This window comes from Trachinotus anak, unplaced genomic scaffold (genome assembly GCF_046630095.1).
Source record: "Trachinotus anak isolate AG129_WGS33_773 ecotype Australia unplaced genomic scaffold, CSIRO_AGI_Tana_v1 ptg000013l, whole genome shotgun sequence".
In the NCBI taxonomy this organism is placed as follows: domain Eukaryota; kingdom Metazoa; phylum Chordata; class Actinopteri; order Carangiformes; family Carangidae; genus Trachinotus; species Trachinotus anak.
Window position 1 is genome coordinate 30,250,594 of NW_027273864.1, and position 23,452 is coordinate 30,274,045.

At 41.1% G+C, this 23,452-nt stretch overlaps 2 protein-coding genes across 3 annotated transcripts in view; one reads left to right on the forward strand and one right to left on the reverse strand.

Annotated features, from left to right (window-relative positions):
• Window positions 1-6,808, forward strand: part of LOC139630743 (sodium- and chloride-dependent taurine transporter-like) — a 33,899-nt gene extending 27,091 nt beyond the window's left edge. For both annotated transcript variants that reach the window (XM_071494426.1, XM_071494428.1), the window contains exon 15: window positions 101-6,808. In XM_071494426.1, coding sequence (XP_071350527.1) covers window positions 101-259 — 159 coding nt within the window. In that variant the 3' untranslated portion in view covers window positions 260-6,808. The remainder of the gene's footprint in view (window positions 1-100) is intronic.
• Window positions 6,809-11,870: 5,062 nt separating this feature from the next.
• LOC139630742 (glutamate receptor-interacting protein 2-like) overlaps window positions 11,871-23,452 on the reverse strand; it is a 160,150-nt gene continuing 148,568 nt past the window's right edge. Inside the window, exons 21-25 of the mRNA XM_071494425.1 lie at window positions 22,206-22,320; window positions 21,730-21,925; window positions 20,942-21,132; window positions 18,991-19,137; window positions 11,871-18,291 (exon numbers count right to left, since the gene is read on the reverse strand). Coding sequence (XP_071350526.1) covers window positions 18,133-18,291; window positions 18,991-19,137; window positions 20,942-21,132; window positions 21,730-21,925; window positions 22,206-22,320 — 808 coding nt within the window. The 3' untranslated portion in view covers window positions 11,871-18,132. The remainder of the gene's footprint in view (window positions 18,292-18,990; window positions 19,138-20,941; window positions 21,133-21,729; window positions 21,926-22,205; window positions 22,321-23,452) is intronic.

Consider the following 23,452-nt stretch of genomic DNA (forward strand, 5'->3'; position numbering starts at 1 on the left):
TTTAAGTCTGGGTAAAGATTAATACTTCTGTCACTCACCACCTCTCTTTCCTTTCCTCTTTCCCCCTCTCTTCTCCCCTCTTCTTCCTTCCTTCCTGCAGAGGATTAAGGCGGTGGCCGCCCCAGTTCGTGGCGGGGCCAGCTCCCGTCCCGCAGACCACCGTGGCCCCAAGGAGCTCTCCTACCCGCTAGACCCCAATGGGAACAAGGGCCTAATGATGAAGGCCCCCACCCACACCATCGTAGAGACCATGATGTAAAGGAATGAGGTGGAGGCTCTCCATGAGATCGCTCTCCTCTCCTCTCCTGTCCTCTAAACGCTTCTGAAGCTAGCTAGCTTTCTGTCAATCTGTCTCTCTGTCTGTCTGGTGGACTGATAAGGGTTTTAGGAAAAAAAAAAAAAAGTTCCCGTTTCAAATCTTTTAGGAGTACTTTGGAAGTAGTTTGCTGTTGGTGGTTTTCTTAAGAGGGTAGCAATCACATTTCAAATCTATTTCTGAAATACTCACAAGCTGTTTTTTTTTTTTTATTTTATTTTTAATATTCATGTGACTGCACACGTCCCACTATTGTCTTGCTTAAAGGCAGAGTGGCACCAGCACCAGCCTCTGGTCAGACGCTGGTTTGTTCCAGCAGCTGCTTCTGCAAAAAACAAGCTGCTGTTCTAAAAGAGGAAGAAAGTGCTTATTGAGTCTTTGAATCAAAACTGCCTTTTGTAGCCACGAAATGAAAAAGATTACCTACGCTGATCATAAAGCACCAAATACTGACTGTGATACTATGAAAAGGCTGCACTTATCCGAGGGCCTGTGCCACAGGGTTCAGCTTTGGCTTATTCTGTTCAGTTGAAGCCCAGCTGAGACGAGGCGAAAGGTCAAGGCACTGCCAGTGTTTTTTACCCATGTCACAATTTGAGATCCACTCTCAGTGATCAGAAATTGTAAAAGGCATCTTGTTGCTGTTTCAGCTGCAATAGCGTGCTGCAGGAATGAGTCCCCGGAAATGAGTTGCATTTTAACACTTTCTGTTCCCTCATCCTGACGTCTGTGGTTTTTAGAATGTGTTTTTGGTTACATGACTGAAATAAGAGCTGTGTTTAACCCAAGCTCAAGACATTTATTCTACAATTAAGATGCATCAGTAAATCCCCCAGTCCTGATTTCTTAAGCTTTTACATCTGTTAAAGGCCAGTTGCTACCAAGTGTCTAAATGAGGCTCTGTTGACTTTATAACTAGCTAGCTAGCAACCCACACTTGCTTTCATAAAAGTATCAATTGCCAAATTGAAGTAGAAAGTCTGCAGTATTTGTTTTATTATAATGTTATCAATGTAACTTTGCAAACACCAGCGAGTTTGTTCACCATTAGCATTTTTTTTTTTTGCTGAATTTAATCTGAGGGATCTTCATGGGTTCCTGGTGTAGCATAGCCTTATGCTAACTGTCATCAAAAATATGTCATCCCTGCAGCACTCTATAGGAAACATTTTAATGAGAAATGGGATCAAACTCAAACTTACATTTCAAAGAAATTCCAATCAGGCAAATATTACACCCCGTTTGTGTTAGTTATCCAATATGGACATTTCTAACAACAATCAAAACTCAAGAGCCACCAAAGCTAAAGTCTTCTCCTTTCTCCTTCGTTTGTCCTATAATCAAAGACCAGCTGGGTTGGTAACCATGAGCAATAGTCACTCATTTGGCACAAAAAGAAAAATCTGATAATTGACACAGCCATCATAGCCGACTACCCTTCTCAAACCACGATCCTGGTTTCTAAACGCACCTTAGCACAAACGCCCCCATCTTCCATAGCCTTGAACTATGGGTCAAATAGAAAAGTAGCACTGAGACGGCAGCGGGAAACCCGCTCCTGCACAAAGACGGAGGTATCTGAAAGGATTTGAAGTGTGGAGGTTGAACCCTTGACTGTGTTGTCTGTGGCGTACTGTACAGTAGTAGCTAATCAGTCTATCTATATCTATCTCTCTATCTATCTTTCTCTGTCCTAGACCAGTTTACAGTACATTAGTGACTGCACTAGGCTCTCTCGGCTTACGATTTTTGGATTGGATTTATTTTATTTTCCACAGAGGAATTTACATTATAATTAGTTTTTCCTCTGTCAATGTTTAGATTTTTTTTATTAAGACTATAATGTTATTATTGGTATTCACTATTGATGATAATTGCTGTAGTTTTACATAGAAGAAGGAACACTTCTTTCATCTGGTGACAATACTAAGCTATTATACAAATCATACATTTACAGTGGCAGCCATTGTAGTATCGTCCTCATTGTGCATTTCTTTAGTGTCACACAAACAAACAATGCAACAGATTTTTCCCAAATATTTTCTCTCTTGGGGGGGGTTGGTCAGACATTTAATGAGCAGTTCAATGTACAGTAAAAAAAAATGGGAATTCTACAATGGCTCCATCTGTAAGTTCGTAGGTGTCGGGGTTTATAGCTTTTCCTCTTCTGTAAATACCAGGAGACAGTATTTAATTTGGATGAATTCAGCCAGACAGGGCATCGCAGCCAATGGTTAAACAGCGTGTCACCAGCTCAGTGACTCAATGCGACCATTGGTTGGTCGACATTCCCAACAAATCAGCCGATTGTCAGGCCGTCGCCTTGTCTGAGTTACAAACTCCTTTCCAGACACTGTGAAATGTGGCAGCTGGCTGCAGACGAACCCGAGCCAGTGACTGACAGAGTTTGGTCTGGGTTTTTTTCCACGGTTGCCGTGTTGTATCACCTCATTGAGAGCTGGATAGGTTCATGTCAAACGAGGAACCACGACTGTGCAAGAAAAGCAACTAGATGTTTAGAATTGAGTGTCAGTCGTCATGTGGGATGACCACAATGAGTTTGTTGTACAGCAACAGTAACTAAAACATTATTTTAAAAATAATTAGGAATGAAAGAGCGCTCGTGTGTTGCAGCAGGATATTAAATTCCCACATCCTCATCATCACTGGGCGGTTGACACGGCTGCTGCTGAAAGCAGCTACATCCAGACTCTGTTAGTCACTGGTGCGGTGCGAAAATGTGCCCTGTGATACATCAGTAGTCTTTAGCTGTGTTCCAATTCAGGGGCAGCATCCTTCGGAGGACGCCGCCTATGAAGGACCAAGGCCGAACATCTTAAATGAGATGGTCGGGCCTATTTTAACCCTTCCCTTCCCTTCACCTAGCAACCCTGACAACACATAAATGTTTGTCACGAAAACTTGAGTTGTTTCAGGCCCTTGGTTTTAACAGTTACTGTTAGCTGTTAGCTGTTGAACTGAGCCGAAACCCAACACTTACACTTACAAGTGTAATCCTCAGACTCCCTGTCAGTGTTGTTAGCTTTCATCACCACCGTGCAATGAATCTTGGGATAGGTTGGGCCACGAAGGATCCACCTGTTTGAGCCTTTGCATTTCTCTGCCCTTTTGAAGGAGCCTTCAAATGCAGTGTCCCCTGAATTTGGACACAGCTTCTGTTTCTTCAGTTCTGGCTGTTTTTTTTTTTTTTTTTTTTTTTTTTTTTTTAACGAATGCAAAACTAAAACAACATTACATTCTTAATAACAAGGGGCCATGATAGTGACAATGTGAACCATTAACAACTAAAAGCAGACTATGTTTGAGGTATGACACACACACCTGTTCCATTCATTTTAATATGTCTGTGTAACAAGGGGTTTCCCATGAGTATGTGTCACCAGCGACCATCCACTCAGGACCTTTTCTGTAGTGCTTTTATCTACTGTATAGCTGCATTAAGCCAGCGTCCAAAAAAAATTAGCCTGCTAACTGTGGGTGACAGAGCTGAGATTTAAAGGCAGCGTTGGATCAGCTCTCAGCCACAGAGTGGAAAATCACACCTTAACTGCCTGTTTCATCCACAGTCTGAGGCAGTAACACAGTGAGTGAGTCAAACTGAGTTTTTATTGCACCTTATTTGTATAATTTGGACGTCATATCAAATTATGAGGCCAAAAATATAAAAAAGAAGAAAACACTGCCATCTTTTTATTCAGGGTTCTCGTTGGCCTCCGTAGTAAAAATATCTCAATACTGTCAAACCCATTAAGTGCATCTGTTCTCCCAGAAGCAGACATATTAAAATAAACCATCCATGCACATCAGATATACAGTCATACAGTACTCATGCATTTCAGGAAATCTGACCAACAAAAAACGTCACATCAGAAGCGATCATGTGACCAGGGTCTCATTTCATGTTTCGTCTAAGCTTTATCATGTTTTTCATTTCTTCATGTAGAATAAAGTCGTTCATATCATTAAAAGGGATTTGTGAAACCAAATCCAGCAGCACACATCTATTTTCATACAGTAACTTTTCCTATGATAAGTCGTCTTTGTACAGCTAAGCTCCCATTGCAGACCTCCCATTTTAATACGACACAAAGCTTTGTTTTATTCTTGAACTTTTGTACAGATCTGCTCCTCGATTCCCTCGAAGGGTCTCAGCACAGACACTGACTGCAGGAAACGATCTGTCAGCTGCTTCCTGCGAGAACAACAGCATCAGAAAACTGTTCCATCACCTTTTTATGGCATTTTGAAAACAAACCTAAAGAATCTTCACATGCATCTATGAAAGGCTCAGTCCTAAATGCAGGGGCCCGGGTTCGAGTCCAACGCGAGGCCCTTTGCTTCATGTCATCCCCTGACTGTCCTGTCTCTCTCTCACTGTGGCCGTCAAAATAAAGGCAAAAAATTATTTAAAATAAAGAAATTCTTGTAATTTCGGGGTGGCACATATTGATGATTTGTCAGATGCACAAAATGTGGAGAATCATCTGTGAGTCATAGGTTTAGTTGTGTAAATGAGGCTGAACTCACAGCTGAAGGAAAAGTGCTGAGATCCTTCCTCCTGGGGAAACGTGGAGCAGGAATTAAAAACTAATGCAGTCATTTATTGGTTTATTCTGCCTCTCTGTGTATATTTCCCTTTGCCTTTTTACACTCCCCGTCAGTTAGCCTACGTAAACCCTCTGTTAACCTAAGCTAACCGAGTTTTCTCAGAGATAACGAATTTGCAAGAGAATCGAAAGCATTAGCGATGCACAAGTTTTTACCGCCGAATGTTTGAAATGTGAAAGTCGCCTGCGGGCGAATGTAAAAGTTTCTGAAGATTTATTTTTTAGGTTAAAAGAAAAAAATTTGTTTCTTTTTTATTTTTATTGATCTTGTTTTATTGAATTGAGCAGTTTTCTTGTTTTATTTTGTTTTTGATTGTGTGTCTGTCACATTTGCCTTTTGTATTCCAAATATAGTGTATTTGAACCTCTGTCATTGGAGTAACATGTACAACTTTAAATCAAAAAAAAAAAAAAAGAAGCTACGATTTGTTACGTGCAATACTTTGTAGAATACTTTTATTTTTCATGCTGTTTTTCCAAAAGGTGGTAGTGACCTTTGAAGGAAGATGATGATGATGATGATGATGATGATGATGATGATGATGATGATGATAGCCTGTGAATAGTTGAAGAAGAAAATTTGAATCTTCAGGGTCCATTTGAATGAAAACGTTCTGCAGTGTGGAACTAAACCAAACTAAACCACTACTCCATCAAAGATCGTGTGGTTTGAAATGCACTGAGAATAAAGTGATTACTAAACTTTGTCACATCAAACTGAATTTCTTAGCAAAATGCTGTTTTTTATTTGTGTGACAGATGGCGAGTAGTGAGTCTGTGAGTGGAATGAAACTCAGTAACACTGCCACTAAGCCCACCTGCCAACGTGTCTCATCGCTGATGCGTTTGCTAAAAAATCAGGCAGCTCTCCAGAAAGCTCGCCGCCACCAAAATTCACTGTTCAATCAACAACGTCACATCTGCAAAATCGAACCAGGCTCGTGTTTCTAATTTGCTCATGATTGAACAAAAAAAAAAAAAACCTTCCCGACTGCTTTTTTGGGGAAGCCGGGGCCTCAGCAGTAAATCCTATAAAAATCAGATTATATCATATCAAACGTGGGCTTTTCTTTTAAAAATCCTTTATGCAGTTTCTACGTTCTGCTTATCTGAACCCGACTCCACTGAACCCTGCGACCTTAGAGAAGCTTAAAAACCTGAACTACATCTGCACAGGAACAGATTTTACATTCATGTTGCCTACATTACGTTCATCAGCACATCTGCAGGAATCTGTCTGTTTCTGTGATAAAGATGCAACATTAAACCACACAGCTGTGACCCTGACACACTGATGTCACTCTGTGTGGTTGCAGAGGTAGAAAACCAGGCCTCCGTTTCCCGACAGCATCCTTAACGCAAAGATCATCTTCGGTCTTTGGTTTTAAAATTGATAAAGATTTTGTCCTAAATTAAATTTTTTGGCCTTTTTTATCTTTGATTCTAGATTCAGATAAAGAAACAAAAGTCTGTGAAATCATGTGTCTTCTTGCTTACTTACTAAACAATGTTGATCTTGGCACTAAGGCCTCTGGGAAATGGAGTCTTGCCCATCCTTCCCATCCTCTCTGTCATCAGACTCATTCTTAGCATGGTCTCCAATGACAGCGCCTCCATCTGTCCTCTGCATTAAACCGAATACCAGCCCTTCCTTTTTTCAGAATGTACATGGGAAAATGTTTTTTAATTCTTGGTGAAGGAAAAAAAAACATTTTTAAAAAAGAATTTGAAAGGTTTTATTTTTTATTTCTATGGCCAACCTGTAAGCTAGAAAAAACTAAAAAAAAATATGTGTTTGAACAGGTTTTACAAAGGTGTAAAACTTTTTTTATTTCTTAATAAAAAATTTGTCTTCAGAAAATGAGTCTGTGTCTGGATGATTATTTTACACATACACACACACACAAATTATTCTATTCGTGTTCAATTTCCCAACTCGTGGGACTTAATGTGCTTAAATCCCCCTGACAACATAATAAACTCTAATCCCTCAAAGCCTGTAATACAAGATTTAAGGTATGTGGAGCACACGCAGGAGGCTGCGTTCCAGCACAGTCACTGCTGCCAGTTTGTCTTAAATCTGTGAAAGTTATAGAAAACTGCTCCATGACAATTACAACGACAGGGCAACGCTAACCTGTCTGGAATTAAGATAAATGTGTTGTGTGTGTTAACATCAGTCAAAGCCCCGAAAGTCTCAGTAGCTGTTTCAGAGTCCTGACTAAAGCTGAGCATGTTGCTTCTCTCAGTTGTATTACATGTAACTATCAGTACGAACTACATATATATTGAATGTTGAAACAACAGTCACATGTATGTAGCTTAGATCATATTAGCACTTAAAATCAGACAATAGGAAAATAAAAATCAGATGTGTCCACGTCATTTGACCTGCACATCACAAAATCAGTGCTTCACTGGATTTTCATCTCCCTCCATATCTGTAAATGTGGGTGGAAAAAATATTGCAATACAACATCACGGTTGTAGTACCTGAGCTGTGTGTGTAGCTGCTCCACTGGTTGAAGAAGGTATGGACAAGTTCTCTGAAACATTAAAGGTCCGTTATTTTAACTTCTCCAGTGTTTTCTCTGAAGAGTTGATCTCCGTCAGAAGATATATTTGTGGTTTTAAGAACCAAAAACCACGCCAGCCAATCAGAAGAGAGGATCCTAGACTCTCTTCTGATTGGTTGACTGTTTTCTGAGTGATCCAATAAAAAATATAGCAGATTTCAGGTAAACACTCAGAGAAACCAAACCCTGTAAGGTTGGATGGTGGGTCCAGGTGGGAGGGGCTTGGGGCATGGCTGAGAGCAGTGACTGCTTTATTGTGACATCACAAAGTTCCAGAAGTCCTGACGGCTGGTTTTAAGGCTCAGTGTCTGAATACAGGCTGTGTGCATTTCTCTGTGGACTGAGGCTTTGATACTTTCACAGTATTAATATAGAACCTAGACCTGCTTTATAATCACAAACACATGGACATCTACCTTTAGACTATAAGGGACCTTTAATATTTTGATATATCCTATAGTATGTTTCACGGATCTCTGTTTGTTGTGGTTGTGTGTCTGATGAGCTACAGGTGAGTTGCTGTGGTTGGTTGGTTTTAATGATAATACCCAGGTGATTCCTGTTTGGTGATTGGTTCCTTCAGGTGGCCTCTGAACTCTCCTTTTTCATGATCTTCAAGTTGTATTTTCTAGTAGATAATTCAGTGCAAAAACCTTTGCAGTAATCGGAACTGTTTCTTTTTTCAGCTTTTAAAGGTCCCATATTGAATATCAACATGTCTTTTGAGTTTGGACTGTATTTCTGTGTATCTTGACATCATTGCAAATGACGGAAACCTCAATGATCTTCAAGGCTTAAATAAATAAATGAAATGAAATGAAGGGTTTGTATTGGCTTCATTTGGGCAGTGCAACCCACAGAAACTGAGCTACTAGTGCTTACCTAATCAAACCAAAACAGAAATCACTTACCTAAGCTCCTAACTACTGAAAACAGGAGGCAAACAGAACCCCCCCCCCCCCCCCCCCCAAACCCTCCAAATTAAGCTGCGTGTTCTGAAATAATGTGAGTAAGCAGCTCTGTGAAACTGCTGGAAACAGCTTCAGTTTATGGAATATTTTGACCCAAACATCCGTTTCACAACAGGGGGGTAAAGGCTCAGACATGCTGGTGATTAATAGAAGCTGGGTACTTAACACAGCTAATTTTCCCAGACTGTAATTTTCCCTCAATAGTTGCGGCTACATGAACTTTTAGTTTTTTTTTTCAAAATCAAATCAACAGAGGATTCCCATAAACGTATTTACACAAGTGCAGCATTAAATACTAATTTAAAATGTCCTGCCTCACAGGAAGTAATCAGAACAGACAGAACGCACCTTCAGGCACAAACCCAAAGTTCATTATTTTGTCTTGATTTATCATTGTGCCCAGAAAAGGACACAAATACAGCCATAATTACTATGGTTGGCTCTGGCTCCCATTTGGCCCAGCAGTGGCCCCCTGGTTGAGCAGGAGCACGGAGCACAGTGATGTTTTGAACCTGCTGTTGAATAATATGAATCCTGCTGTTGTGTTGCTGCGGTCGGAGCTTTAAATAACAGCCACTCCAGAGAAAGACGCACACCGCTGACATTTCCATTCTCTGCCTGCCAGCTCCAAGAATAGAATTAGCTGCTGAGAATTTTTTGTTCCACTTCATCTTCAAGACAGTTTGTTGGCATCCACTCAAATCAAAAAGCAAAAACAAATGTGTGTGTGTTTCAAGATTCATGTTTCGTGATACTTTTGCCTTTTGTTCTAGTCAAAAATGGATAGAAACAGGAAATGGAAAGGGGCAACGCAAGAAGGATGATGTGAAAGTCACGTGTGGCCAGTTTTGATCCCAGGATGTTGTGGTTACTCGGTGCAGGCCTCAGGGACACTGTGCTTGTATGTTATTCCATTTGTTTTGCAGATTTTTCCCCCCCGTTTATTCCCATTTGGCATCTCCAACTCCCTCTACGCTGTGGACCAGTCACTGCTGCTGTCCTCTGGGGGGCTGCAGCCATTCAGCCCCCTCAGTTTCACTCTACACTGTACAGATGCCCCAACCAACCCGTGGTGCTGTTTGTCCCATCTGAGCTGACGACTGTTTCCTGCTCCCAACTGAAACTTCTCTGTGACAATGGTGACAACTTTTGAGACTGTCCTCCTGTAGAAAACGAGCCCACAGGTCGTCTGTCAGCAGGTTACTATGACCCACAGTTAGGTTCTGTTGCTAGGCGACATCTAGTGGTCGTAGTAATGATGACAGGAGCAAAGGGAAAAGTGCGGTGACGTAGTTTATAGAGCGACAAAGTCCACGTCAGGAGGAGGTTGGGGTGGATGGATGAATATGACCCAGGAGAGCGGTGTTCGATTCCCATGTGACAGGAGCAGTTTATGTTGTTTCTATTATCCATGACCGTTCGTTGTTATTATTGTAACCATGACAACAAAGATCGTCTGATGTTGAGGAAGAACTTATTTTAACCCAAATCACCATCTTTACCTGAACCTAACCAAGACATGACCGTTATTGTTGTAACCATGCCAACAAAGCTAGGTAAGCTGCTCTTGGTACAGTCCGTGTGTTTATTATTGTAACCATGACTACTGAGGTCTGGTGTGCCTGCTGCCGTATGGGCGCTGTTTCAGGAGACACCGCTCTGGGTCGTATCAGAAAGTTGATGGTTGCTCAGGTTGGAGGAGTTGATTGGAACTTTTATGCCAAATTTGATTTAACTGGTATGGGCCAATACATTATTGTCACTATCTTAGTTTGGTTTATTGTCTGGTAGTAAAAGAAATATTCAGCAATATCATAATATTAAAATACTGCATTATAAATAAAACACCTGGATTCAAAGTTTATCAGCATTGTATAAGTTAAAACTGTGTAAAAGTTCCAGTACTTATCATACAGAACGGCCTCTTTCAGAGATGAATGCTTTATGTGTTGGATTGTTATTGATGATGTGCAATGTAAGCAGCATTTAAAAAATAAAAAATGAAGTAAAATATGTATTTATTTCTATCTATATATTTACTTATTGAAAACAATGTTTTGTGATTGGACTCTTTAGGTGTAACTATATATGAAACTATACATGTAAATGTGATTAAAAACACGTCCATGTTTAATGGAGGAGAGGACGAAATTAGCACAAAACTCAAATACAGACACTGAAAAGTCAATTTATTTCAGTAGCATTTTCCATAAGCAAAGGAAAAGCTTAATTCATGGCTCTGTCAATTTTTCACAGCCCCCCCTATGATGATCCCCTATGAGGATACAGAGCCTTGAACCTTTTATTCTGGAAACATATATTTCCATGTAACATGCAAATACTCAAGGATGAGGTAGGAGTACTTCAAAATTGTTCTGTTCGGCTTGATACAGAAACACGCGATAGCTTGTGTTGGCCTGTTGCGTTGACACAGCTCTAATCATAGGAGAGAAAAATCAGCAGTAGTTGCTGGTGGAAGTTAGTCATGTGTTTGCCTTTGGGGGTTTTATCTCGTCTCCAGGTCTGCACCCACCTTTAGCAAATTATGAGCAACGGGTGTTAAACTTCTTCCCCATGTGTTTTTGCTGTGCCTGTGTGTGTCTGTGTGTGTGCGTGCATGGATTTTATGTGCTCTGTGTGTGCTGGACCTGTTATGTAACAGTAGACTCTTGGGGATAATTAAGTCAGCAGAAGCAGAATGTACAGTATAGTATACACACACACACACACACACACACACACACACACACACAAAACGATTTGTGTTATTTCGAAAACTGGAGGGAGAAAAAAATCACGTGAACACACAGGAAAACACTCACAAAGAAACCCTGTTCAACAAAAACCAACAAAAACAGTCTATCCTGCACATGAACATGCAGCATTAACACAAATGAAAACAGTTATCTGTACATTTAAGTTCAGAAATGACGACAGATCCCCAACATAAAATTAGACATTTTATTTTTCTCATCTTTGATCTTTTCTCATGTTCTTCTCGAAAAGAGAAGTATAGCAGTACACTCTTTGTTTCATAGAAAATGAAAAAAACAAAACGACAACAACGACAAAGTTATACATTTTATTTTCCCTTTTCAGAATTTTTTTGTTTTGTATTTTCTTCCAATGTTTTGGAAGAGTAATACTGTCATAGAAAAATACTATATTACATAGAATAGAACTTTACACAATCTGAAAAAAATACACAATATCACCGCATACATTATTAGCAGCCCAATCCGGAATGGTAATGTGGTTTGATGCTCGTCAACACGTCTTTTAAGATTTTTTAACGTTAAAATAGTAAGTATAATAAAATAGTAAGTATAATATAAAGTCAGAGAAACTAACAGGCCTTTATGCCACAAGCTCTCATGTGATCATGACAAATGTGATGCAAAGGATGGAGACAGTTGCACAACTAACATGTTAGAGACAGGAATTTGCTGATTTGGAAACTCACAACATTATTTTCCCTTTGTAGAGTCACAGTCATAGTTGGCTGGAAGTCCAGAACAGACGTTTAAATTCGTGTTACAGTGACTGCTGAGGTCATTATAGTCGGCTAGTTAAGTTATCTGGAGAGTAATTCAAGCAAAACATTTGCTTATGTTTAACAAACCAGATAACAACAAGTAAGCTAATAATAAGCTGACCCTATACTAAGGTTAGCTAACTGTTTTTTTCTGCACAGATAGTTAATGGTTGATTATCTGCTATTGTTAGTTTACTATTTTTCTGGGCAGTCAGCAAGTAATCCATAATTTTTCATCAACAAGCTACCAGTTAGCTGACCAGGTATTATGGCTCAAACTGTAACTGTAGTTTTCTGCGCAGAAAGCTAATGGTTAGCTGACTATACAGTCAGTTGGCTATCTGTGTTGTAAGTTAAGCTAATGGTTAGCTGACTGTATCTGGGTTGTAAGTTAAGGTAATCGTTAGCTGACTAGATAATACAGTTGGTAGGCTAACTGTAGTTTTTAAGTTCAGCTGAAAGCTGACTAGCTGGTACAGTCAGTTGGGCAATAGGCTAATACTTAGCTAACCATAATCAATTGTTACCTGTAGTTTTTTAGGTGGTAGCTAACATGTTTGCCTAATAACTAACTACAGTTCGTTGACCAGATACTGCTGTTTTCTAGCAACCCATTTAAAAGATAATCAAATGATCTGACACGGTCACATGCAGAAGCCATGTCTGAATTCTGCTGAGGCAGAAAGTTGTCCTCATGTTGAGCAGCACAAACAGAACCTGACAAATAACTGCGAGAACTTCTCTTTTTTTGATGACAACTGGCTTACACTGAACAATAACAAGTCACGCCGGAAAAACCCCAACATGTGCTCCATGCCCAGTGGGAAGTTGTTAAAAAACACGCAGTAGAAACACCTGCTTTCATTAAGAGAAAACAGGAAAGCAGCTCAGTTCCTTTCTCCAGCCTGGTTTTCTTTACTGGTCAAAAGATCTGAACTGGCATTCCCCCGGGCTGAAGCTGGGTTCTTCTTTAAGCTTTAGGTTAAAGGTGCATTAGTCAATTCTGGAGAAAGATAGTTGATTGGTGGCTCCCAGGTCGTCAAATACCAAGGCTTTACCTTGTATTTGAGTTAAACAATCAACAATCAACTGGTCTGCGTTCAGGCGCTGTGGACTCTGGGAAATGCCATTAGCAGTAGGAGGAGCCAGAGGATGATCACAGATTATCTCCCTCATGGACTACTGTCAGGATATAGTGACAGAAAATAAGCAAATATGACAAATACATTTTCTTTTACCTCCTTAGGCTTTAAGATAAATCATAAAACAAAAGAAAAAAATGTTTGAAAGTGTGTTTGGGGGCAGGCAGATACATGAAAGCACCTTACTGCAGCTGATGATGTAATAAATGCCAGATTATGTAATAACTTGTCAAACATAATGACATCCGTTAATGGGTTTGGAGTAATGACGGGTCAGTGCATTTCTCCACCACATACAAATCATCAGTAACTCATTAATCAGTAATAATCCTTCTAAAATGATTGCAGTGTCAGTCCTACATTGCAACTTGACTGTAAATTTGCAACTTTCCCATGGGATTTTTGTACGATTCCGGATTGGGCTTGAAACTGACCTTTGACCCAGAAATGCATAGGGAGTATGGATGACCACACATACGTATGTACATACATACATACATACATACATACATACATAAAAACCAACAGAACAGTTTAGAAGGCTTTTCTCTTTTTTGTTGCTTTACAAAACATTTCTATTCTTTTTTTTTTGGCCACTTGATATTGCGTAAAAAAAAAACACTCAGACAAGTTTGTTCCGTTGTACATGAAAATACTTACAGTGCATGGTATTCAACAGTGTGCTTCTCTTTTGTAGTAAGTGCTTGGAGAGAGGATCAAGTCTCTTTTTTTGTTATTTATGAGAAATGTGTCTTTCTCTGGCTTGCTCACAAAAACTGAGTTCATACTGCTTTCGGTCTCTTCAGGGTTTTGCAAAAGACAGTGAACAGCCCTGAAAAATATCACCACTGTACAATGAAATGTACACCACCTGGCTCCCTCTCTGTCTCTCTCTCTCTCACACACACACACACACACACACACACACACACACACACACACACACACACACACACACACACACACAGACACACAAACACTCATGCTCAAAAGCTCAGTCATGCTCATACATGCTGAGAAGTGGAAAAAAGAGCCATCCACAGATACATACATGTAAACACCCATGTATATAGTACACATAGAAACCTTGACCCACACAGATGCACACATAATGATCGTACACACACAGGCTCCCTCATTCACACACACAGGCTCCCTCATTCACACACACAGACCAACACACACACACACACACACACACACACACACACACACACACACACATAAGTGTTCTCACAGGGTGCAGCTGGATTCTAACTGTATTATGTAACAATGTGAGGAAAGAGCGAGAGACACAGAAACAAAGTGAGAGAGAGAACAGAGGTTGTGATTGTTCCTGTCAGGTTTCCAACCCTTCGGAGGACAAAGGCGATTCTGTCCTCTCTCTCGCTCTCTCTCTCACACACACATACACACACACACTTTTACATATATTATTCCCATGTGTTCTATGAATTGTCTCTGTCACATTTCTTGCGAGCGCGCACACACACACACACACACACACAGTTAGTTCTCTCTGTTGTCACATACATGAACTCAAGAACGTACATACATGAACGTTACCCTCCCACCCATACACACTCTTTCTTTTATGCCAGCTGCAGTGGGAAGGGAGTGGCGGCGGCAGCCAGTTTCTGTGGGGTTTATATAATTGTGGGGGGGGGGGGGGGGGGGGGGGTTTGGCAGGAAGAAGACAAAATCATGAAAAACAGAAGGTGAAGGAAGTGGAAGGAATCTCTGCTGTTACCAAAGAGACTGAAAGAGAGTATTCCAAATGTCTTCACATTTGTCTTACTACAATACCCACAATCCATAAGGCTGTGAAGTGGGAGGAGCTATTTAGTTTACCTTAGGACATGGTCTACAAAAGTGTGGCCCTTCGTAGTTGTTGTAGAGCGCGAAGGCCGAACCGATATGAGATGAAACGTTCGCTTTGCATCACCAGCTTTGCCTTTATCATTGCGTCGCAAAGCACAACAACACTACTTTTTTTTTTTTTCACAAAAACTTGAGGTTTTCAGGCCCTTGGTTTTAACAGTTGTACTGTTGGCTGTTGAACTGAACTGAAACCCAAGACTTACATTTTAAAGTGTAATCCTCAGACTCTCTGTCCGTGTTGTTTGCTTGAATCTTAGGATAGGTTGGGCTTTGAAGAATCAACCCATTGGAAATGATTAAAAGAGGTGGGAATACACATACAGGATACATTTCAGGATATTTTTCAGGATAGTAATAGTGTAAAAGAAATCTGAAATGGAAACACAGAATGGAGGGGAAAACATTTCCCCTTCAACTTCATAACTTCATATGTATATGTTGAAAGAGTTGTTAATTGCTGTCATATTTCCTCTCTCTCCTGGCTGTGAAGCGACAACCCCCCCTAAAGCAACTGTACAAAAGTTTGTCTAAAGTTTGTATAAAACTGCTACGAGGCTTCAGCAGTTACAGTTCGCCAAATCCAGTGGTGTGTGTTACTGCAGCCTTTCTGACACACCCACAGAGACAGAAAGAAATGTACTGACACACTCAGGTACATGCACATTATAAACAGAAACGCAGAAATAAGACAAAACCAAACACCATGAACATGACAAAAGGTTAAGACAAACACACAATGACACATGCACAAGCTGCACTGCATACTGGACCTCTTCTGTGAGGATGTGTGTGTGTGTGTGTGACTTTTTTAACAGCTTGGTGCTTCACCGACATCCTGATAAATGTTCTCTTAATGTTTGCAGATGATGCTGTTAACTTTGTTCATGATCTCTGGCTGTGACAGGGGCCAAACAGTAACACTGCATGAACCAAGTGCTCATGGTTGATCCACAGACATCACCTGAAGGTGCTGTGTGTAGCACTTTAAACACAACCGGGACAATTAGTCGTTGCAGCTTGTCGTGACTGAGACGGGTGGTGACGATTGGTGGAATCTACTCCACAACAGGTAATGAATGCTTGCAGAGTTTTTTTTCTTTTAAGACTGGATTACCCATTAACCTTGTTGCTTTCTACAGCAAAGAAGACATTATTTGTTTTTGACTTTCCTGCTAACAGTGGTGCGCTAAACCTTGACAAATGTGGGACTAATGACCTACCTGTGTATCTGGTCATAGAACAAGGTACACTTAACACCAAAAATACTAAACATGCTTAGTTATGCTTGGAAATTTTACATCTGTCTTTGTAGTGTAACCTCAGATTTTATGAGCGTAAAGCATTAACGCTAAATTGCATCATGCAGCACATGGAGAAAATCTAACTTCTCAAAAATAGTGTTGGCCCTGTTAAGTGATTGCTGTTACCTATGGCTACCTATTATGACCCACAGTTAGGTTTTGTTGCTAGGCGACATCTAGTGGTCGTAGTAATGATGTCAGGAGCAAAGGGAAAAGTGCGGTGACGTAGTTTATAGAGCGATGGAGTCCCCGTCAGGAGGAGGTTGGGGTGGATGGATGAATATGACCCAGGACCCCGGTGTTATGTGACATACAGCAGTTATGCTTCGTACCTGACCCAGTATCTCACACTGTAACACTCAGTTCTGATGCTGTTACAAACTTTTGTTGGTTTGATTATACTAATTGTGCAAAATTGATGTGGTACTGAATATCTTATAAGTGCTACACACAGCATCTTTAGTGGCATAAACAGGTGTTATTTGTGATCATGCTGAACCACAACCCCAGTCATGATCTTTGTTTAAAATACACATATAGTAGCCACTGCTCTTTGACTTGATGAGCCCAGCGCTCTCAGACAGTCGGGGCGACACAGACGGACGACTCTCCCAGCAGTTGGCAAAAGAGGAAAAACAAAAGAAAAAACGGTCAAAATCTCTTAATGTTGCAGGATGATGTTCTTCTGAGGGCAACACAGTTTCCTCCGGGGCACAGCTACCCAGTTGTGTTGCAGCAAAAAGTTGCCTTAGTGAGTAACTTTGATTTTTAAGACGTTGTTTCCCCTCAGGTGAGGAGAGCAATTCCTTTCCATCAACAGTTTAAATTCAACAAAAAAAAAAAGTTTGGCAGTTGTGATGACAGCATTGTCTTGACCTTGTAATGGTGGCACAAACTCAGACTATTATTATTATTTCAAACCTCACCGTGCTGACCTTATGACGTGCAGTGGTATCCAGTATAGAAGTACGGCCTCGTGCGACAGCTGGACAAAGAGCTAAACGTGACCTTTCTCGGGAGCAGCAGACTCTTAGCAGCAATATGGACTTCTACAATGGCTACATCTGTATAGACCACAGTCAGACACTATATATAAGACAGCGTCTTTATGGACAGGTGGTTAGATGTTCTGTCGGGTCTTGTTAGCCTGTCTTAAGACAAATAAAATCTGAAATCTAAGCAAGGCAATTTCTCTTTTCATCAATTCAGTTTCACTTGAAATCTCAATATTGTGTAATAAGGCAGATCCTTCTGGAGCCACCAGCTCTATAAACATGTGGCCTGGCATTAAAAACAGCTGAAATTACCTCACTTAGATTTTTATTCATTTGTTTTAAGAGGGAAAACAAGAATCAGATAAAATGGCTGGTTAAAGTGCCAAGTTAATGGTTGTTTGTGTTGTCAGGAGAGTCTGCACTCTGACTGCAGCTCAACCTGGTGTGCATGGGAGGGGGTGAGTGTGTGAGCATGCAAGTGTGTGTGTGTGTGTGAGTGTGTGTGTGTGTCTGTTTCTGGAAGAGTCTGAGCAGATTTATTGCAAGCCGGTGTGTGTGTGTGTGTGTGTGTGTGTGTGTGTGTGTTTGGGCCAGTCCAGTAGACATAAGTTTACAGTATACATCACCACCTATAGGTCTCCTGCCTGAGTGGATGCATGTGTGTGTGTGTGTGTCTAGAGATTTATCTGTCTGCCTTCGTGTATGTGTGTGTGTGTGTATGTGTGTGTGTGTGTGTGTGTGTGTGTGTGTGTGTGTGTGTGTGTGTGTGTGTGTGTGTGTGTATGTGTTACAGGTCTAGTGGGTGGTCTAAAGTGTTGTTATTGTCCTCTGGCTCATCATTGGCCAATGGGTTGCGGCTGATGACCAGCTCCAGTCTGTCTCCTGCCTCCGTGATGAGAGGCACCGCCAAGCAGCAGTCAAAGTCCCTCGTCCTCACGTGGTTCACCTGGACAGAGAGACAGACGATGGACGCTCTGGTGAATGATGCTGCCGGTCCAGTATGGCCTGTGGCTGACAGACACCAACTTTTGCTTAGGGTTAAAGGATGATTAATAAATAAATGTAATTCAACTGACAAGTGTTTCACCTTGTTAACATCCATATGATGTTTTTCTATAATAAAGACACATGATGAGTGAAATAATCAGTCAACACCATGACTGAGTGTTTCCACCTTGAACTGCAGTGAACTAATGACAGCCTCATAAAAACAGATTCAGACAGCCAGGGATTCATACCAACCAATCCTGTCAACTTGTGGGGACAGGGGGCGGGGCTAAACAAACCTGAAACCTTGTCATTACAGAGAGCCAGAGTTAGCATTAGCACAACCACTAACACTGTGTCAGCCTCTGCCAGTTACAAGCTGACAAACAACATAAACAAATAAAAGATGCTAACTACGCTAACTGTTCTGATCCGTCTGCTAGTCTCTGATTCTGGTCTCAACAGACTCCTCATCTGAGTCTGGGTCTGACTGAGGCTCCAACATGAGGCTGAGTCTCTCTGATGTTTCCTCCTCTAACATCTTCATCCTCTCTGCTCTGTCACCTGGACACCTGGAGCCAGCAGGTGGTGGGCGTGACATTGGCCCCCAACATGGATGTCAACACCATCGAACATTAAATCTGTCCTTCATCGTTACCTGCAGGATCCTGTCGTAGGGTTTGAGCCCAGCTCGGTCAGCTGGCCCATCAGGTCTGATCATGTTGACGTAGACTCCCTTCTCCAGGAAACCGTCTGACACGCTGAAGCCGAAGTCGTCGCTCTCTGGGTCCTTTATCACTGTTACCTGCAGAAGGAGAACACCGTAGACTGTATATAAAGATGGACGTAGCCTCCATGACATCACCCACAGGTTTCTGAAGAGTGGTTCAGAAGCTCAGAGTGAGCTGTTCTGCCGTCGCCATCCTGGTGAGTTATATAAAGCTCACTGTTGGCTTCATTTTTCAGCCCAAGGTATCAAGGTTAGTTTGGTTATTGCATCTTTTAAAATCAGTTTAGTTTGAGTGAGAAAACATTGGCTGTTAGAGAGAGAGGATGAACACATTTATCTATCCAAATAAAAAAAACCTGTGCTTTAAAACATGTTTGGCACAGGCTGAGCCAGAGCTCACTGACAGACTGATGGCCATCACATGGCCAAATGTTTTCTGTTGCACTTGAATGCAGCACAAGGACAACAGCTCTGCCAGTTGATCATGTAAATGGAAATAATTAGTCAGTAGTCTCTGCTCTTATACAGAAAACATCTCATGAAACAAACGAGTCGACTGCTCTCACGTTGCAGTCAATCTGATTAAACAGTCTCATCATATCCTCTGCAGCATGAATTTAGAACGTCTGATAAAAAGCTGCAGACGACAGTGTGAAGTTTTACTTTGGTGACATTTGCCCACAGGCTCTGTTGTACATGATGAAAAGGCAGAAGAGTAAAAAAATGCAGGCTGCTCTAAAGGGTAAAATCAGTGTTTCAGTAGGATTGACAGCAGGTCAGACAGCTCTTACTCACAAATGCCACAAGTAATATGCTGAACCAGCTAAATTGGCCAATGAAACACAACAAGCACAGATGACCGACCACAGATGAAATGAATCTAAACTTAATTTTGGACATTTAAACATTTTTTAAAGACACATCAAGATTTTGATGTCAGAGAAAAATACTCTTGTTTTCTTGAAATGTGACTACATGGACCAGCAGGGTTCACCAGGTTAGATTTTTTAAAGACCTCTGTAATACCACATAGAATAAAATTTAAAGATCCCATATTTTACTTTTTCCATGTGTTTTTCTTTAAGTGTTGATATCCATAAGAAGATATATTTGTGGTTTTAAGAACCAAAAATGTAGTTTTACGTCTCCTCTCTCAGGCTTCTGTAAGGTTGGATGGTGGGTCCGTGTGGACTACTACTTAAATACTTTCTTTTTTTGGACACAGCTCAGTTCCAGGCTTTTAAAGACTTTAAGACCTGCACAAACACTGAAAATCAATTCAATGCATGAGAGGCCGCTCCTGCAACCACCACCATTCAACACAGTGTCACTGAGGGATTAATGTGAAATGGATGTTTTTACAGTTGGTAATGAGGACCAGATGCTCAGAACTATGGGTTAACAAAAAACTGAAGATATATGAATATTGAATATTGTATGATCTTTTAACAAGGCACCATTTAAGGGCTGTAACATTTTGGCTGTTGAAAAAAGTTATGCTCATAGTTGAATTTTATTAAGTTGGGTCCGTTTCAGGGTCCCGGTATTGTGCATGCTGGCTCGCCGGGACCTGGACCTGGATGTTATTGGAGCTTTCCCTGCTACAAGTCAAAATGTCTACTCTGAAAAAGGTCTATAGCACAAAAATGACTTATTTCCCTCCACTGCTAAGCTAACCTCATGTCCTCCTGTCCCCAGTTTCAGATGTGAAAATGGGACTGATCTTCTCACTAACCTGGCAAAGCTAAAACTTTACATTTGTTCTTTCAGTTCTGTTTACCCTACACTGAAACCCTCACTTTACCTGATCCTATCAACATTCAATCCAAAAACAGAGACCACATCACAACAGAGTCCTCTGACGGGGGTTTGAACTCACTTTGTGCAGCTCCAGAGGCGTTGGGGACAGAATTCCCTGCATCTCCTCTTTGATCCGACGAGACTCCCACGTTCTCTCTGACACTCTCAGCGAGGCCTTGGGCTTGGGCTCATGGTGCAGGAGGGGGGACTGGTTATCTTGGTGGAGGTGGCCTTCCTGGTTGAAATGGGCCTCCTGGTGCAGGTGGGGGTCTGGGTGAAATTAAATGGTTGGTTTTTAAATTAAGTTTTATTTCAACAACTTAAGTCTAATTAACAACACTCAGTGATGTAATGTCACAAAGTACAAACACTTTATTAAATATTTTTGGGAGTATTTGTATTTTGCTTGAATTCATGTCTGTCATCTCACTTTTACTCCACTATATTTGCTGAATTAAATGTAGACTCTTGCATTTATCCTATGCATCTTCATTACTTTGATACGACAAAATAAAAGTGGAAGAGCCTGGTTGCCTAATGTATTGGAACAGTAGCATGAGTGGTAGTTGAGTAGCATGTTTCTGCAGACCTGGAAACTGCAGTTTCAGGACTTTCAGGACCACATTTCTACAACCCTAGTTTTTCATGACACAGACACCAGAAACCCAATTTGTTCTAAACAAGTGTGTAGAACAACCAACCTAACCAAGTCATGAGGTGGTACTGTATCGAAAAACTTGGGTCAAACTTGGGTCTTAGAAGTGAGAGATAAAGCTTCAGTATTGTAGGAAACTTTGCTGTTAAGTAATAAGCCTTACATCTATTTAAGAAACATCACAACAAGAAACCATCACATCTGCCACTGACCTTGATGGAGTTGGGCCTCTTCGTGCAGGTGGGCCTCCTCATGCAGATGGGCCCCCTGGTGGAGCAGGTTCCCCTGGTGCAGGAGTGAATTTCTCCGCAACGGGCTCATCCTGCTGTGGCTCAGTATGGCCTCAGCTGGAGGCTTGTTGACGCCATCTACTCCCAGACTGATGGCTGTGCCTGTCATGATTGATGCCTGCACAAACAAATACACACACATTTTTTTGGTTGTTGTTGTTGGGTTGAGGTAAAAAAAATAAATAAATAAATAAAAAAATAAAGCTAATTTGTGAGTATTGCTGATGGTGAAAAGCTATTGTGGCCTACATCAGGGTCTTATAGTGTTTGATGAGCAATGCTACCATTTAAACCTTAATTTTGTTAGCTAGGCACTGTTGCGTTACTGTGGGGGACAGAATTAAAGGACGATAATTACGATACCTCCCTTTAGTGTAGGGGGAGTGTCATCAACTGACCTCTATTTCTCTGAGTAGTTCTGACTGGCCGCAGGTTTCCAGGTCCTCAAGCGCCTGACACCAGAAACTGTCTTCTGGGTCCAACAGAATACCGTCTGGTTGTTGGCCAATAAATCTGTCACACACACAAACAAATATGCAATTAAATGAAGCAAGTTAGTTCACCACTGGACACAAGGACATGTTCAAATAAAAACTGTTTGTGCAGAATCTTTTTAGATCTGCTTCTACATTTTGACTCATATCTTATCTAAACTGTGCTTTTCTCTATAACATTTCTGTACGAACAGTTACCTGACCAATCCAGAGTCAGAGTGTAATGTGAATAAATGTGCACTATGGAACTGAGGCATGGGGTAGCGTCATCAACAAAGCCGGTATGATCACAGAGCAGTGCCACTGAAGGACAAGACTGTTCTGCTTAAATCCAACATGAGTAATCTTTTAACACTGAATGTCCTCGACTGACAAGATTAATTCACATTCATTGTGCAGATAATTTTTTTCTCTCTTTCTCTCCACCCCCAGTGATGTTATATAACCTCAGTAAATGTTACTATCCTCACAAGGCTTAACCCCCTGACTCATCACTATACACACACACACACACACACACACACACACACACACACACTCTACAGATCCTGTGTCACTCTCACTGACTTCACGAGTCAGCCTCCACACTGAAATGTCCACTTCACCACAAACTGTCGTTGCTGCCACTAAAACCAGAGAATTAAACACCACTGGTCTGTTTTAAAACTGATTTACCTGCTTGTAGAAAATAGACACAAGAGTTTTGAAGATATACAACATCTGCTAATTTAAGGTCCTATATTGTGTAAAGAGATTTACATGTGTTTTTTGATTATCAAGCAGGTCTAGGTTCTATATTAATACTGTGAAAGTATCAAAGCCTCAGTCCACAGAGAAATGCTCACAGCCTGTATTCAGAAACTGAGCCTTAAAACCAGCCGTCAGGACTTCTGGCACTTTGTGATGTCACAACAAAGCAGTCACCACTCTCAGCCATGCCCCAAGCCCCGCCCACCTGAACCCACCATCCAACCTCATAGGATTTGGTTTCTTTGAGTGTTTACCTGAAATCTGCAAAACACATAAGCTTTACACAGCTTGGCCTAGCTGGTTAGCATGCTAACTTCAGTAGAGGAGAAGACGTGATAGAGACAAGAGTTTGTCTGCTGACAGGTCTTGATGAGTAAAGGAATAAAGTTTGATGCTGGACT